The 15,184-nt window shown below is 59.3% G+C and overlaps 1 protein-coding gene and 1 long non-coding RNA gene across 3 annotated transcripts; one reads left to right on the top strand and one right to left on the bottom strand.

Annotated features, from left to right (window-relative positions):
- Nucleotides 1-650: 650 nt before the first annotated feature.
- LOC121495774 lies at nucleotides 651-3,226 on the bottom strand. 2 transcript variants are annotated; one of them, XR_005989048.1, is made up of 2 exons: nucleotides 3,026-3,226; nucleotides 651-1,088 (listed from the first exon to the last, which is right to left on the bottom strand). It is a non-coding gene; the product is annotated as an uncharacterized LOC121495774 (long non-coding RNA). The 2 variants fall into 2 exon arrangements; XR_005989047.1 differs by lacking the exon at nucleotides 3,026-3,226 and adding an exon at nucleotides 2,519-3,019.
- Nucleotides 3,227-12,862: 9,636 nt separating this feature from the next.
- On the top strand, nucleotides 12,863-14,315 carry LOC121495773 (histone H1.10). The gene has a single exon (XM_041763694.1). The coding sequence runs from the start codon at nucleotides 13,246-13,248 to the stop codon at nucleotides 13,885-13,887; it is 642 nt and encodes a 213-aa protein (XP_041619628.1). The 5' UTR covers nucleotides 12,863-13,245; the 3' UTR covers nucleotides 13,888-14,315.
- Nucleotides 14,316-15,184: the final 869 nt, after the last annotated feature.

Below are 15,184 nucleotides of genomic sequence, written 5' to 3'. Positions count from 1 at the left end.
TAGATGGGATGCCTGGGTGGCTCAGTGGTTAAGCCTCTGCCTTTGGCTCAGGGTGTGGTCCTAGTCCTGGGATCAAGTCCCACATTGGACTCCCCACAGGGAGCCTACTTCTCCCTCTCTCTGTGTCTCTGCCTCTGTGTGTATGTGTCTCTCATGAATAAATAAGTAAAATCTTTAAAATATATATATAATCCAAGTGCCCATCAGCACCATGAATGGATAGATATGTGGTATATATGACTGTGTGTGTATATGTATACGTATGTGTGTATATGTAACATGTATACATGGCTGAATGGTATTCTAACTATATATTCCAATTTTTATAAATACACATATATGTAGTGGAATACTATTCAGCCATTAAAAGGAATAAAATTCCAAATCCTGCTATGACATAGATGCACCCTGAAAACATTATGCTAAGCAAAAGAAGCCTACATAGAGGGATACCTAATGTAGGATTCCACTTATATGAAGTGCCTAGAAGAGGAAAAATCTGAGAGACTGAAAGTAGAAGTTAGGGACAGGGGGAATGGAGAGTTAATATTTATTTGGTACAGTTTCTATTTGGAACGATGGAAACATTCTGGAAATAGTGATGATGGTTGCACAACATTGTGAATATACTTAATGCATTGAGCTGTGAATTTTGTTGCATACATTTTATTTTAAAAATGATACCATTGATGAAAAAAGGTCAAAGCCAATTAGTACCTAAAGTCCATGAACCTGTAACTAGGGCTTAGCCTCACAGAAACGCCAGCTGCCTCCATATCTGGTTGAAAACTTCTCCATCCTCTGTATGTCTCCCCAAAACAGACACCTCTTTGGTATCAGCCCTCCCAGCTGCAAAGGAGGTTGTGAGCACCCAACATCATACAGGATGCAAGACCAAAGGATATAACCTCTGCTCTCAGCCCAGGTTGAGAGCTATTGAGTTCTGAGTTCTGCAGCCTTCTGATTGCAGCTCCCTTGTAGGAATAGAGGGTGAGCTTTTTGCAGTGTTGGGGAGGAGTGAGGAGGGAGGATTTCTTTGGCCATGATGCTTGAAGAGAAGCTGTGGGCCACACCTGGCAGCTTTGCTCCTGGAAGGACATATAAGCAGAAGGGAAAAGAGAATGCTTGTCGGGCACCCTTACCCCCCTGTGAAATGATCCAGGAAAATGCAGTGACATCCCCTCTTCCCGCCCCCCATCCCAGGTCCCAGGCTTCCCTTTTACCCAGCTTCAGATTGCTCTCTACTTTTGGGAGTGGATCCCCTTCCCACAGCCATTCTGGAAGCGGGGATGCCCAGAAGCTTGCCTCTTTGACCACTGGGAGCCCCTGGAGCTCTCATCTCCTTGGGTTGAGCTGCAGAGCTTAAGCTCCCAAGGTAGTATTTACACGTCTCAAGACAGTTGTTCTCCCCCCTTGGTGATGCTTGGACTTGACTGGAGAGCTAGAAGTAGGGAAGGAGTGGGAGTCATTGTATTCTGACATCCCTGGCCCTGTAAGATGACAGGTTGGCAAGAGACTAGTATTAGTGGGCACAGAGGTTTATTTCTATTCCTGCTTTGTGTGCTTCTGTGTAGGCAATGAAATAACTTCCTTAATCAAGGACTGAAACCTGCAGAACTGCTCTTCACATATTGTATGCACATGAACATGGTCCCTGGAGGAAGTTGTGACTATCCCACCGCTTTGGGAAGCCACACCTGGACAGGAAGGAGGCAAGAACTCCCCCAGAACAATGTAAGCCAGCCAGAAAGGGGCCCAAGAATTCGTCGCAGATATCTTTTTTTTTTTTTTTTTTTGCGATTTTATTTACTTATTCATGAGAGAGAGAGAGAGAGAGAGGCAGAGACACAGGCAGAGGGAGAAGCAGGTTCCCTGCAGGGAGGTCCCGGGACTCCAGGATCAGGCCCTGGGCCGAAGATGGCGCTAAACCGCTGAGCCACCCGGGGCTGCCCCGTTGCAGATTTTTAATTTTTTTTTTTTTTTTTTTTTTTTTATGATAGTCAGAGAGAGAGAGAAGCAGAGACACAGGCAGAGGGAGAAGCAGGCTCCATGCACCGGGAGCCCGACGTGGGATTCGATCCCGGGTCTCCAGGACCGCGCCCCGGGCCAAAGGCAGGCGCCAAACCGCTGCGCCACCCAGGGATCCCCCCGTTGCAGATTTTTAAACCTTAGTTTAGGTATCCCAGGGCTGGGTGCGCGAGCCAGGCACTGAGACGTGCAGAGTATGGTGTTCTGCGTCTGATCGTGTCTCCGGTAGTTTTTGGTCAGGGAAGTCTGGGAAGCACTGGTCCCCAGGGTCCAGTGTCAGCACAGGGACTGGATCCTAAAGACGGAGAGCCCAGCAGGTGCTTATTGCACAGGCCTTGGAGGCAGCATCAGTGGTCAGTGGGGATCAGTGAAAAGGTCATTCTGGAAGCTAGCTCTGCTAGCTGGTGCTGCATTAAGTTCACCGCGCCACCCGAGAAGTCCGCGTTCAGGCCAGCCTGCCCCAGCATGTATATTTGTAACCCATGAGTACCTCTGCGGGGACTCCAGACTTGTAAAAATCTATTCTGGGGGTCTTCCAAGATCAGCAGCTGGTCTCCTTGTTAAGTGGCGGAGACCACAAGTGAGCGCCAGAGTATTCTTTCAGCCTCCCAGTTCAAGATCAAAGACGGTGTCAGCTTTGCAAAGCTTCTGGGATAGCCTGGCTAAGATTTGTTGCGGACCAGCAGTGCCCAAAGCAGCAGTGGCTTCCCCGGGGCTTCGGGAGCGGAGTGGGGGCGGAGGGGAGGGAAGTCCCCGACCCAGCAGCCTCAGAGCCTCCGTCACTGCAGCCGCCGAGGGGATCTGTACCCAGGGCACAAACCCCTGGGGTCTGACCTCGGCTCTGCCCCCGGGAAACCTTAGCGACGTTTCCGGGGAACCTGGCCGCAGCAAAGCTCTAATGCAGGCCGAAACTCCCTAGACTTTGGGTCAGTTCCCTTCCCAAACGCGCCGATCCTCAGCGATCCTAAGAACCGCCCTGCCAGAGGTAAGAACCTACCGCCTGACTCCTCAGAGGCCGTCTGGGGGCACAGGCCCGCGGAGCGCAGGCGCAGGCGCAGGCGCGGGACGCCGCTGGGAGGCGGCGCGGGAAGCGTGCTGGTTTCCGTGGAGACGGGGGCGGGGCCGAGCGCCGCAGCGCTGACGCCGGGGGCGGGGCGCGCGCCCAACGCTTAACGGCCGCGCGGAGAAGCCGTCGGGGTTCGGGCGTCTCTGACGACGGGGAAGAGGGAAGGAAAGGCGCCCCCCAGTGCCAGGGCCCCCGAGACCTGAGGGGCTGGGAGGGGGCGGCGCTGGCCGAGGCAGGCGGGCAGGCGCCGGGAGCGCGGGAACAGGTCTCCGCCGCGTCCGGGCACCTCTTGGTGCTGCCCCCAGAGGCCGGCGCCGGGGCCTGGCCTCGGTCCTCGCCGACCGCAGCGACGCCGCACCCCCCTCCCTGCGCGGGGGAGCCGGGGTGCCCCTCGGGGTTCCTGCGGTCACGGGGTCGGGGAGGGGCGAGATGCTGGCCTAGCCTCGCCCTTAACCCCGGGCTCTGCACACACCCGGTTTGACACTTGGGGCAGGAAGGACCAGGCCAGACCTCCATACGGCACGAGGGCCCTTTTTATTTCATTCATTCAAACAAATGTTTATTGAGCATCTATTGTGTGCCAGGTGCGATGGAGTCCGTGATAGCCCAGACAAGCTGACCTTAGGGCGGCGCAGAAAACTAGGGTCATCAGTGCAAAAGCTCCCAAGGGTGATAAGTGCTACGGAAGAAAAACGGAAACGTGATGCGTAAAAGAGGCGGGGGCGGGGGGCTCGGGGAAGTGGTGAAGCAGGGAACCCCCCTGCAGATGGGGTGTTTAGGGAGGGCTCCCCTGGGGACATTACACTTGATTGGCACAGAGGGAGGAAGACAAAGTCTGCGAAGAGAGGGAACAGCGGCACGAAGGCCCTGTGGTGGCGAGCGGCTCGCTGTCCCGCGGGGCAGGGACGGCGGAGGGAGCCGGGTAGGGACGGAGGAAGACCGGCGGGGCGCAGGCCACACCCGGCCTTGGGGCTGGGGGAGACCCCTGGATCTTACTCTAAGTGTGATGGGAAGCAGGGTGTGGGCAGGATCCGATGGAGGATTTGGGGAAACCTGGCCCCTGTGAAGACCTGGCACCAGGAGCCCCACTTGGAGGCTTTCTCAACTGAACAGGAGACGGAGGCCGGTGGGGTGGGGCAAGAGTACTGGACTGGGAATTAGACTTGGAGTATATCCAGATGGCCCCAGCGGGCCCTGCCTCTTCTCTGGACCTCAGCTGCTTCATGTTAAACGAGGCAAGGGCAGGGCAGGTGGGACAACAGGACAGGGCTAAGGGTCCTCCCTTTCGGTCCCTTGCCCATCCCGAAGCATTCCTCAAAGGCCACCTCTTTCAGGAGAGATTACCTGAAGAGGGGGGTAAAGGAAGGGGGACACATTTTCTGAGAGCTATTTGTCAGGCTCCAGGTTAGGTGTTGGTTTGATTGGGATTTTTTTTCCCATCCCCATATATATCTCTGAACCTGACTAGGGCCAGGAGTTAGACTCATTTCTAGATTCTCATCATTCGATGCTACACAAGACAGACAAGGTCTTGGAGGTAGGGGGACAGATAGGAAGGAAGCAAATGAAAGCTCACATAGCTAGAGGAATCTTATAAGGAATCAGGATGACAGGATTGAGGGAGTTCGTGTGGGGGGCAGGCCCCAGGGCGCCACTCCCCAATAGGACCCCATGAGTCTGCTCAGGGTGTGCCCCACGGAGAGGGAGCCCAAAGGGAGGGCAGGATCGCCGGGAGATAAAGTCGAAGAGGTCAGCAGGGTCTGGAGGCTGCAGGACATGGGGGCAGGTCCACTCAAGGACAGCAAAGAGCTCGGGTTTGCCTTCTCAAAGCTGCCCTGGCTGCCTCTAAGGGGAGGAAGAGCTGGATTGAACATGGGGGAGGAGAAGGCCTCAGCAGGGCCAAGTGGCAGGTGGTTGTCCAGAGTGGCCCATCTTTGTGACCAGCCACCCAGTGTGGCCATCACGTCCCACTCTTCAGGCCCCTCAGATAATGGCCGTTAGGGAGCAGTCTGGCTTGAGGTCTCACCTCTGCCTCATTGCAGCAGGAAACTTCCAGAGCATTTGTTAACCAGTTCTTGACCAGTTCAGGATCCTCAAACTGGACAAGCAAGTAACAGAAATAAAATTCTCTGGGCCTTGCAAAGATTACAGGCTTTCTGCCAGACTTTTCAAAGGTGTTGCAATCCTGTGGGGTCCCTTGGCTGCTCTGTTAGGAGGCCTAGTAGGCTCAGTGCACACTTTTTGAGTTGTGACACATGTAGGGACAGTACTGTGACAGGAAGCACAAGCCTCATGGCCAGACCTAAGATTTGAATCCCACCCATCTCATTCATTCAACAAATATTTATTGAGGGCCTACTATGTGCCAGACCCTATGCAGCAGTGAGTTAGACAGGGTCCCTGCTCTTGTGGGGACACCAGGCAGCAGACAGGATAATCTCAGCAAAGTACAGAGACTGCCTGGGAGCAGGAGGGGCTACTTGCAATGGGGTAAACAGCAAATGCTTTGCCATCTTTTCCTGGCCAGTATCATTGGGGACATTACCCAACCTCCTTGAAGCCTCAGTTTCCTCATCTGGACAATGGAGGTAGAAATACACCCACCCCACCCCCACCCCCCTGCCCTGGAATGTTCAATTCCTGGCCAGCGTGGTACTTGAGCAGGGGCCAGGCTGCTCTCCCACCCATTAGGGCTTTCAGTTCTTCCCCAGGAAGAGGGTGTCCACAAACTGAGACTGCTTGTAAGAAAGGGAGATAAAGCCAAGATTCCCTTGTCTGCACCTCAGCAACAGGGATCGTGATGCAGCGGCGGCCAAAGCAGGCCTGTGCTTGATGGCAGAGGGGAAAGGAGGTGGTTTCTCCGTCTGTCAGGTTTTGTCCTGGTTGTCCGGAGCCCCCTCCCAGAATGGTCTTTCCATCCTGCCGTCCCAGCTCCTTGGGCCTCACATCGAGGCTTCTGGAGAAGAGATGTCACGTCCTACCCAGGTCAGAGGCTGGCCTTGTCCACCTCAGGAAGCCAAGCCTACCCCTAGAGCCGGCACTTCCCAAAGGGGAGGAAGCAAGGCCCAGCCGGGCCATGCTCCCCCTCGGAGGGGGGTGGGAGGCCCAACACTGGGCCTGGACACCCCTGCATGCCGTGGAGAGGACGCCCCCTGAAGGCTTCCGCCTGGGAGCTACCCTCCTTGCCTCCCAAACGCGACTGGCCCGGCTCCTCCGAGCTTCTCTCCACGGTCCCCACCCAAGGGCGGGGCCTGGAGAAGCCATTTCCCAGTTTCCACCGCTCAGTCCCTCCTCCTAACACTCAGCCCTCGAGCAAGCTCCCAGCACCTGCACCCCGCCCTTTTCCAAGCCCCGGGACCCCAGGGCGGGGGAGTCAGGGCTCTGGGGAGCCGCAGGGCCCAAGGCGGCCAGGCAGGCAGACGGGCGGCTTCGGCCTGCGACGGGATGAAGAATGGATGTGAAGTCAGACACGCCGGCAGGGGGCAGGCGCGGGACTCGGCCACGGCAGCGGGGGGCGGGGGGCCGCGGGGATGCCGGGGCTGCAAAACATGAAAAGGAAGAAAACCAAATCCTGAGGCTGAGTGCCCCGCGCCACCCGCCCCGTGGTGGCACCGGTGCAAGGAAACGGGCCCCAGGTGGGGCCACAGGGCACGGCAGGAGGAAACGGGGCGCGGATGAAGAGGGGGTACCGGGGAAGGGCTGGCTCGGAGGACGGCCAGGCCATGGCCACCAGGAGTTAGTTAACTCTCTTTGGCAGAGAAACCGCTTACAGACGAATCTCCTAGATCTTTCTGGGCTAGCGAAGAAAGGGTAGTCACGGAGGCACGGAAATAGCGCTGCACGCCCATCCCCGCCCATCCCCGGGGCTGCTTCCATAACCTCGGCACCGGGAGTGGGGCCGCAGGCGCGCGGGGCACCGAGGGCCCGGGGCTTTGTTTCCACTTCGCTTCCTTCTACACCGTGGGGGCTTAGACCACGAATAACTTTACTGAGAAAAATCTCGAGTGGGCTTTTGAAGAAACGAGGCAAACGAAGGCGTGGGCAAGAGCAGCGCGCTCTGCTGCAGGGCCTGCCGGCGGGGCCCACTCCCTGCTCGGCCCAGCAGCCCTCCAGCCCCGGGAGGACGACAGAGAGGGCGCAGGCTCAGGGCCGGGTCGGCTTCAAACTCCGATCATCCTCCACTCTCCTCCCTTTTGTGGGCCTCATCTCTAGGTTGAGGATTCTCACTGGGCACTCCAGGTCCCCGGGTGCCTGGCGTGAAACCCTGCCCTGAGGCTCCACGCAGACGTGTGCACGTGGGCCTGCCGTCCCTCCGGCCTTAATGCAGTTCGGAAAGAACAAGGCGCTGCACCCTGAGTGCCTTCCCACAAAGGTCTGGTTTCTGCCCCCAGGGGCGCTCCTTACCTCCGTTAGCAAGACAATCTCATCGGAGCCCTCCGCCGGCTGGGTTTGCTGGTGCCCTAAGCCTGGGCCGCCTGCGGTTAGGAACCTGCCCCTGGCCTGCCCCATTCTCCTCGCAGAGTTGGGGCCCAGCTCCTCCTACGGGACCCTCCCAGGCTGGAGGGCCCAGCCAGCTACCACCAAGTGAGGCCTTCGGGAACTCTAAGCTCTCTCGGTCCACATGTTTCGCACCCTTTCAGCCTCAGCATCGACTTGTCCACTCCTTTGGTCTCAGGCCACTTTGCCAGGGTTCTTCAGACCCTCCGTCCCCCCAGAGCCCACTGCACAGCCACAGGGGGCCAGGGGCCAGGGCCCCTAAGAACGTCCCCATTCGGGGCTTCACAATACACATTTGCATCTTAAAGGCAACCTTCCCCAAGGTCTTGCCTGGTGAATTTCCCTTTGTCTCCGCTGAAAAATACTTAATGCCTCTCTATTTACATTTTAAATCCCAAATTGGGCCCCATCACCCTCCCTCCGGGTCCAGGCCTAGGATGAAGCCTACCTCTCGGTTTAAAACACATTTTGGGGAGACACTCTTGGCCCTCGACTGTTACCCTCAGCAGTTAACAGCCAAAGGGGCCTCCCTGGTGAGGGGCCCTCAGCAGCAGGGCCTCTGAACCTGGTCCCTGAGGCTGGTGACACCCACCCAGGCCTTCTGAAACCCTCCCATGCGGAGGGGCCTCCGCTGGAGCTCTAAAACGGATATCCCCTGTACAGGTAACCCCGAGGCCGGCAGAGGCAGAGGAGCCCACCCAGAGTCTAGGGTTCTACATCCTAGGCCCAGACTTGCCACCAGGCCAGGCCAACTCCTCTGTTTCGTGTCTCATCCTCCAGGAAAGTTGTATTCTTGTGGGTCTTCCCTTCTTTTGACATGTCCTCTGTTCAGAAGTCCACACTCAGGCTGCCAGAGCTGGAGGGCGCAGCACACATCCAACCCCTTTTCACAAACTGGGATACTAAGGGCAGAGTAGTGTAGGGGGAGCGGGGGGGTTGGGGGGACACACGTGGAGTTTGTGGGAGTGCCAGGGTCCAAGCGCAGCCGGGAGCTCCTGTGACTCCCAGCCCACCTTCCTGTTGCAGAAGCAGGCAAACCTGTCCTGGCTCCAGGCAGCAGGCGGCAGTGAGCAGGGGCAGCAGCCAGGCAGGGTGTGCCCAGGGCTGGGGTCCGGCAGGGAGCAAGGCCCACCCAATGCTCTTCTTACCAAGCACCCGGTACACACGTAAACAGACCAAAGACGGTGGGATGATGATGATAGTGGGCAGCCCGGGTGGGTCAGCAGTTTAATGCCGCCTTCGGCCCAGGGCCTGATCCTGGAGATCCGGGTTGGAGTCCCGTGATCGAGTCCCGGGACGGGCTCCCTGCATGGGGCCCGCTTCTCCCTCTGCCTGTGTCTCTGCCTCTCTCTCTCTCTCATGAAAAAAAAAATCTTAAAAAAAAAAAAGAAGAAATGATGATGATAGTAAGTGCTATGAAGGAAATCAAGTAGGGCGCTGTGATTACAGGAACTCTGGGAGGTATGCAGCCTGGCTGGCTAGGCGGCTCCGTGGGGAGGCTCTCAAGGATGGAGATGGGAATAAGTATAGTCAGCCACGCAGCTGACTGAGGCGGAACGCCCTGGGTCTGTGTGAGGAAAGAAATGGCCAGTGGGGCTGAGAGCAGACTCATCCTAAGTCTGATGACAGCCACCGGAGGCCCTTCCGCAGAGGTGGGACGCAGATCAGAGTTCTGTGTTAGCCGCTCCATCTGCTGCTGCGTGCCTGCAGTGTGCCAGGGCCCGGCAAGCCGAGAGGGGACAGGTGGAGACGGTGTGGGGCTCGGGGAGGATGTTTGCGGATAGATGTGACAGGAATCTGTAGGTTGAATGAGAGGGTAGAGGGAAAAAATGGGGACAAGTCTGTGCTTTGGGTTAGAACTGCCCTGGAAACCTTGGGGAGGAGCAGGTTTGCGAGAGAAAAAAGTTCTGTTTTAGCCATCACCCGAGAGATGTGTTTGGACATCCAGGTGGAGTTGGGGGCAAGCAGCTGGCTGCCAGTCCGTCGGTCAGAAGAGAGACAGAAATGAGGGTTGACATTAATGGGTGTCATCAGTATATGGATGGTGTTTGGAGCCCCAGGACTGGAGGACTCCCCTAGGGAGAGAGGACCCACATGCCCACCCTGATTCTGCCTTCAGCTTAACTCCAAGACTGGCCTGGTGCTGGAGGGATGAGGGAAGGGGGTCACCCTTCTAGGCCCTGGCCACTTCCAGATTTTATCATTTTTCATTGGTTACTTGAGGCCTTCCCCACCTATGTTTCCTGGGAGGGGTGCCAGGAGGCTGCTGGGAGCGTGGGATTTCAGAAGCATCCCTGAAGACTGGCAGGACCCCAGGCCTAGAATCCTGGCTAACTGGACAAAGCCACTGTCCTCTGTCCTCCAAGCCTGTTTTCCTCATCTGTTTAATGAGGCCAGTGGAATGAAACCACTTGGTCTCTGCCAGTTCCCAAGGCCCTGGAATCAGTCTCCCAGAGCTTGGTCCACAGGCCCATAGGCAGAACCCCCTCCCCCCCACAAAAGCACCTGCTCCACCAGCAGGCCAAGGAGCCCGAGCCGAGCCACACTGCCCTGCCTGCATGTGTCCACTCCCTCCACTGATTCCTTCTCCCCTCCAGTCACCACCAGGCCTCCCCCAGGGCTAGAGAACCTTCCCGCTGCCCCACAATGGCCACACTCCCCAAACTGACCAGGTGCTGGGAGTCTGGCTCATCCGCAGGGGTGATGGTTTCAGGCCCCATTATTTCTGCCCCCACCCAGGGTAAATCTTCAGATTTTTTTAAGGGAAAGCTGAAATCTGGACACGTTTTAATCTGAAATCACTTGAATTTTCAATCCTATTTGTTTTTTCGTTTCATTTTTGTTTTTAAAACACTGGGCAAAAACAGGCAGATTCTAGCCAGAGGGTCTTGAAAGCTGCAAGCCTGCCAGGCTCTCCAGCTCTGCTGAACCTGTCCATTCTGCTGATCCGTCTATCCACTTTCTGAATGGGCTGCATTGTGACAGACCAGCCCTTCTTTCTTGAAACTCTCTCCTCCTTAGCTTCCGAGACACAAGCCACACCTGGGTCCCTCCTTACTTTCTGACGTTCCTCCTCTGCCTCCCACAGAGCAACCTTCCCTTTCCTACCATTTCCACATCCTCCTCTTCCCCGCACCATGACCCCAGGAAGACAGGAAGACACCCCTGACCCAGCCTCCTGCTGAACCAGCTCCAGATTCACATTTCCAGCGACCTTCTCTCCGGGATGGCTGGACCAATATCAGTCTGAGGGAGCCCTTGCACCCATGCAGGGGTTCCATCAGGGACATCACCATCTTCTATTGCTCTGACCTTTCTGAGACCAAGCTCAAGTCTCCCCCCACCCCCCTACACCCCCCCCCCAGCAGTCACCTGGCTGCCTGCCCTCCAGCTAGGTCCTTGGGCCAGCTCTCTTCCTGGTGTTCCTGCCCCAGCTCCAAGCACCCTGGTCCACTGCAGCAGGGCGGCCATACCCACCTCCCTCCCAGGTCCTCTGCTCAGTCTCAGATGGCTTCTGTTCCTGGGCAGAACCTCCTCCGCGGCTGCAGCAGCTCCATCTTACTACTTCTCTTTCACTGCACTACATCCTCTGTGTAGCCCTGCATGCACACACTTGCATTTCCAGAACCTGTGGTTTTTTCCACAAGACCTTTCAGCTCCCCAGGGCCGCCCCCAGGGTTCAGCCAGCAGGACTTTCAGGAACCCACCCCAATCTCTGCTAGGAGATTCCTGACGGTCTTTTTTCACCTTGCGGGAGGTCTCAGGCCTGCAAGGTTTTCCATGGCTCGAGGTCCACTTAGGGTCCTTCCTGGGAAAGAGGCTTGGCCTTCTTTGCAGGGACCTGAGCTTATCTTTCCTCTCCTATGGGCTGTACTCACTGCGGGGGGGAGCTGAAGACCTCCCCTGCCTCCAGGCCACTGGCTCCAATCCCCCCCGCAAAAAACTCCACCCCCCGTCTCACTGGTTCCTAGCCTCAATTTCCTCCTCTCCTGGGTCTTATTCACTAGCTTGTCGGAGGGCAGATGGGGTCTGTGCCTGCTTTGGAAAAGGGGTGCCCACTGACAGGGACCTCTTGGGGTAGACGGCCCAGAACATCTCCCCTCCCCCTCCCCCTCTTCTCGGACTTCACGGCCTCCACCTCTCTCCACCCCGAACTCCAATTTTTCTACCGTCCCGTCCCATCCACTCTTCCATGCTCGGCCTAAAATCACTTACCCCGAAGGAATCAGCTCTCCCCTCGGGGTGTCTCCCCATGGATCCAGTTTCCCCAAGTAGAGGCATCTTTCACTTCGTGAAATGCCTTCCGGCGCCTCCAGGGCACCAGTCACGCTGGATCCCGCCCATATCAGAGCCTCCAGACTTGCACAAGCCCCCGCGGGGGACTTCTCCTGGTACCAGGAGAGAGGGAGCTGGGAAAGCAGTCTCCAGGCCCGGCTCGCAATCGCCCTCCCAGCACGCGCGGGGGAGGGGTGTGGCCCAGCACCTCCCCTCCCCCATCACGTCGGAGAACTCCTTGGGGGGTCGCAGCCTGACACTCAACCGGCTCCACCGTGGAACCGCCATTTGGCTTTGGGGCGAACGGTGGCGGCCACTTGCGCACCACAAAATGGGGCATTTGGAGCATCGGCGCCAGTTGGGTGGGGGTGGGGGGAGGTTAGGGAATGTCCGCAGGGAGACACCTGCAGTGGCCCCCACGTCCTCCCGGGCCGTGCTCAGGCCCCTTGGCATAGCAGGACCCCGGGCGCGCAGTCGGAGGGCGCCTCCAGCCGCCGGCCCCTCGGACTCGGGGGAGACCCCCCTCGAAGATGTCCTAGCACACTTCACATTGCCCCAGCCGACCACGTGAGGGCGTGCCCTGTGTTAGTTCGGACAAATTAAAGCTCGTCCTGCGGGCAGGCCAGGGCCCCCCAGACCGCGCTCAGGGCATGGGCGGCCGTGGCGCACTCTTGGCCGCCGGGCGCAAAGCTCCGGGCCGCGTGGCCTCCCCCGGAGCCCGCGCTATTCGCCCCTAAACCGGGTGCCCCCCTCCGCTCGCGCTCCCGCAGCATAGGGTGCGCCCCTCCGTTCCCCTTTGCCGAGCCCTTCCCGGGCGCAGGCCGCCTCTCCGCTGCGCCGCAGGCTCGGGCCCTGTCCGGGGCGCTTGGCCGTGGGCTCGGGGGCGCCCGGGAGGCGCGGTCCGGGAAGCCAGCGGCCGAGGAAGGGGCTCCAAGAAGCACAAGTTGGCGCTGGCTCCAGACCAGGCTGTTGTTGTTCTCAACGTGGTCCGCCACGGAGCTATAAAAGCGGAGCGCAGCGCCCTCCTCGCCAGAGCGCAGCGCGCACGCCCAGCGAGCTCCGGCAGCGGCATCCGCGGCGCCCCCTCAGCCGACCTGCCCCCGCTCCGGCCCGCTCCCGGCCCCGACCCTCTCTGCTCCGGCTCCGGCTTCGGCTCCGGCTCCGGCCCCGGCCCCGGCCCCGGCCCCGGGACCCCCGCTCCGGCCGGCTCGGCCCCCGCCCCAGCCCTGCCGCCCGGCCCCAGGCCCGGCCGCGGCCGCTCCCGCCTGGAGCCGCCGCGCGCCCCCAGTCCCCCGGCGCCCCCTCGGCCCCTCGCCTTCCTCTTCCCGGCGCGGCCCCCGGGCTTCCGCGCCCCGCCCGCCACCAACCCGCTCGCCACCATGTCCGTGGAGCTCGAGGAGGCCCTGCCGCTGACGACCGCCGAGGGGGCGGCCAAGAAGGCGGCCAAGGCCGGCGGCTCGGCGGCACTGTCCCCGTCCAAGAAGAAAAAGAACAACAAGAAGAAGAACCAGCCGGGCAAGTACAGCCAGCTGGTGGTGGAGACCATCCGCAGGCTGGGGGAGCGCAACGGCTCGTCGCTGGCCAAGATCTACACCGAGGCCAAGAAGGTGGCGTGGTTCGACCAGCAGAACGGGCGCACCTACCTCAAGTACTCCATCAAGGCGCTGGTGCAGAACGACACGCTCCTGCAGGTGAAGGGCACCGGCGCCAACGGCTCGTTCAAGCTCAACCGCAAGAAGCTGGAGGGCGGCAGCGAGCGGCGCGGAGCCACGGCGGCCGCCACCGCCCCGGCGCCCGCCGCGCACAAGGCCAAGAAGGCGGCCCCGGGCCCACCCGGCCCCCGGCGCGCGGACAAGAAGCCGCCCAAGGGCCCGAAGGCCGAGAAGCGCTCGCACAAGAAGGGCGCCGCCTCCAAGAAGGACAAAGGCAGCAAGGCTAAGAAGGCGGCGGCCGCCGGGGGCAAGAAGGTGAAGAAGGCGGCCAAGCCCAGCGTCCCCAAGGTGCCCAAGGGCCGCAAGTGAGCGCGCCGACGCTCGGTTTTCTACCCAAGTGTATGTAGGTTTTGTACGGAAGCCGCCGCCCCTCCTCTGAGCCGCGCGGAGGCCCCGGGCCCGCGCTCCATCCCCTCCCCGCCCCTCCCCCGCCGCCCTAGCGGTGGTTTTTTTTTTTTTCCTTGTTGTTTTTCCTTTAGATTTTTGAAACGGCCTGGCGACGCCACTATTGGCTCTCGCCCTTGGCAACGGCCGTCGTCATGGTTACCGGCCCCTCGGCGCCAATGGCCGCGACCGCGCCTGCCCGGCCCGGTCCGGGTACTCTGGGGGAACCTTTCCCACTCCCCACCCTCCGCCTTTGGGTGCGCGACACACAATCGCTCGGGGCGCGGCCCGCGCGTTCTTCCCTTCATCCCGCCGGCCTTTTTGGGGCACAATAAATTGTTTAAACCTTTGAACCGCTCTCGTTTCCTTCCGAGTGGGGTAGGGATGGGCGCGGTCGGCGCGCGCTGGGGGTCGGATGGTGGGTCCCTAGGGTCCTGGGCGCCCGGGATGTGCGCGAGGTGGGCCTGGAGCCCGGAGTGCCCCGTCGGGGGTGGTAACTGCAGGGGCCTGGGGCCGACCGGCTGATCCTGGAGGGACCCTCGAGGGACGGATCTCCTGGGAACGGAGTTGGAGACTTGTTGAAGACCCGCGGGTCCAGGGCTGGGGGAAGGGGGACGGGGCAGCCCTGGCTCTTCCGGGTTTGCTGGCCTGGGCCCCTCAACACGTACAAGGTCACACCAGGCTAGGCATTTGCACAGGTTAGTTCTTCTGAACTCAGAGACTTTGTGCTGATGCAACAGGATATTGGAAATGAGACCTCGGGCTCTGGCTCACTGAGTAAGACCCTAGGTGTGGCTTGAGCCAGGTGCTGATCCTCAGCTCACTGGCTGCTCCGGCGTGTACACAGTCGAGGGTTATTGGACAAGTTGGAAGGTTGGATGACCCTCAGCCCTGAGACACCCTGGCGTCCAGTACATGTAATGGTTGTATTTAAGACCAAGTGAGCCCTTGACAGATGTTCCTATGAGGACAACCCTGCAAAAGGAAGGCTCTGGGGCAGTGGGAAGCTAGGGAATGTTCCAGAAGAGTGGGTATGTGCATGTACCAAGCTAGGTAAGCCTGGGCTGGGGGTATGTGACAGAAGGAGATGATCTCTGGGTTAGAGACTATGGGTGGGGGAAGGGGAAGGAGCATCACTAGAAAAGCCCCTCTGGCCTGCTGGTGTCCCTGACCCTGGCCTGGCAGCCACTAGCTTCCCCCAGCACAGATGGTGGGGTCACAG

This window comes from Vulpes lagopus, chromosome 7, assembly GCF_018345385.1.
Source record: "Vulpes lagopus strain Blue_001 chromosome 7, ASM1834538v1, whole genome shotgun sequence".
In the NCBI taxonomy this organism is placed as follows: domain Eukaryota; kingdom Metazoa; phylum Chordata; class Mammalia; order Carnivora; family Canidae; genus Vulpes; species Vulpes lagopus.
Note: the sequence above shows the minus strand (reverse complement) of the source record. Positions and strands in the feature narration are given on the sequence as shown.

Bases quoted from the DNA above. Each gene is read 5' to 3' on its own strand.
- LOC121495773 (XM_041763694.1), top strand. From the start codon at position 13,246: ATGTCCGTGGAGCTCGAGGAGGCCCTGCCGCTGACGACCGCCGAGGGG.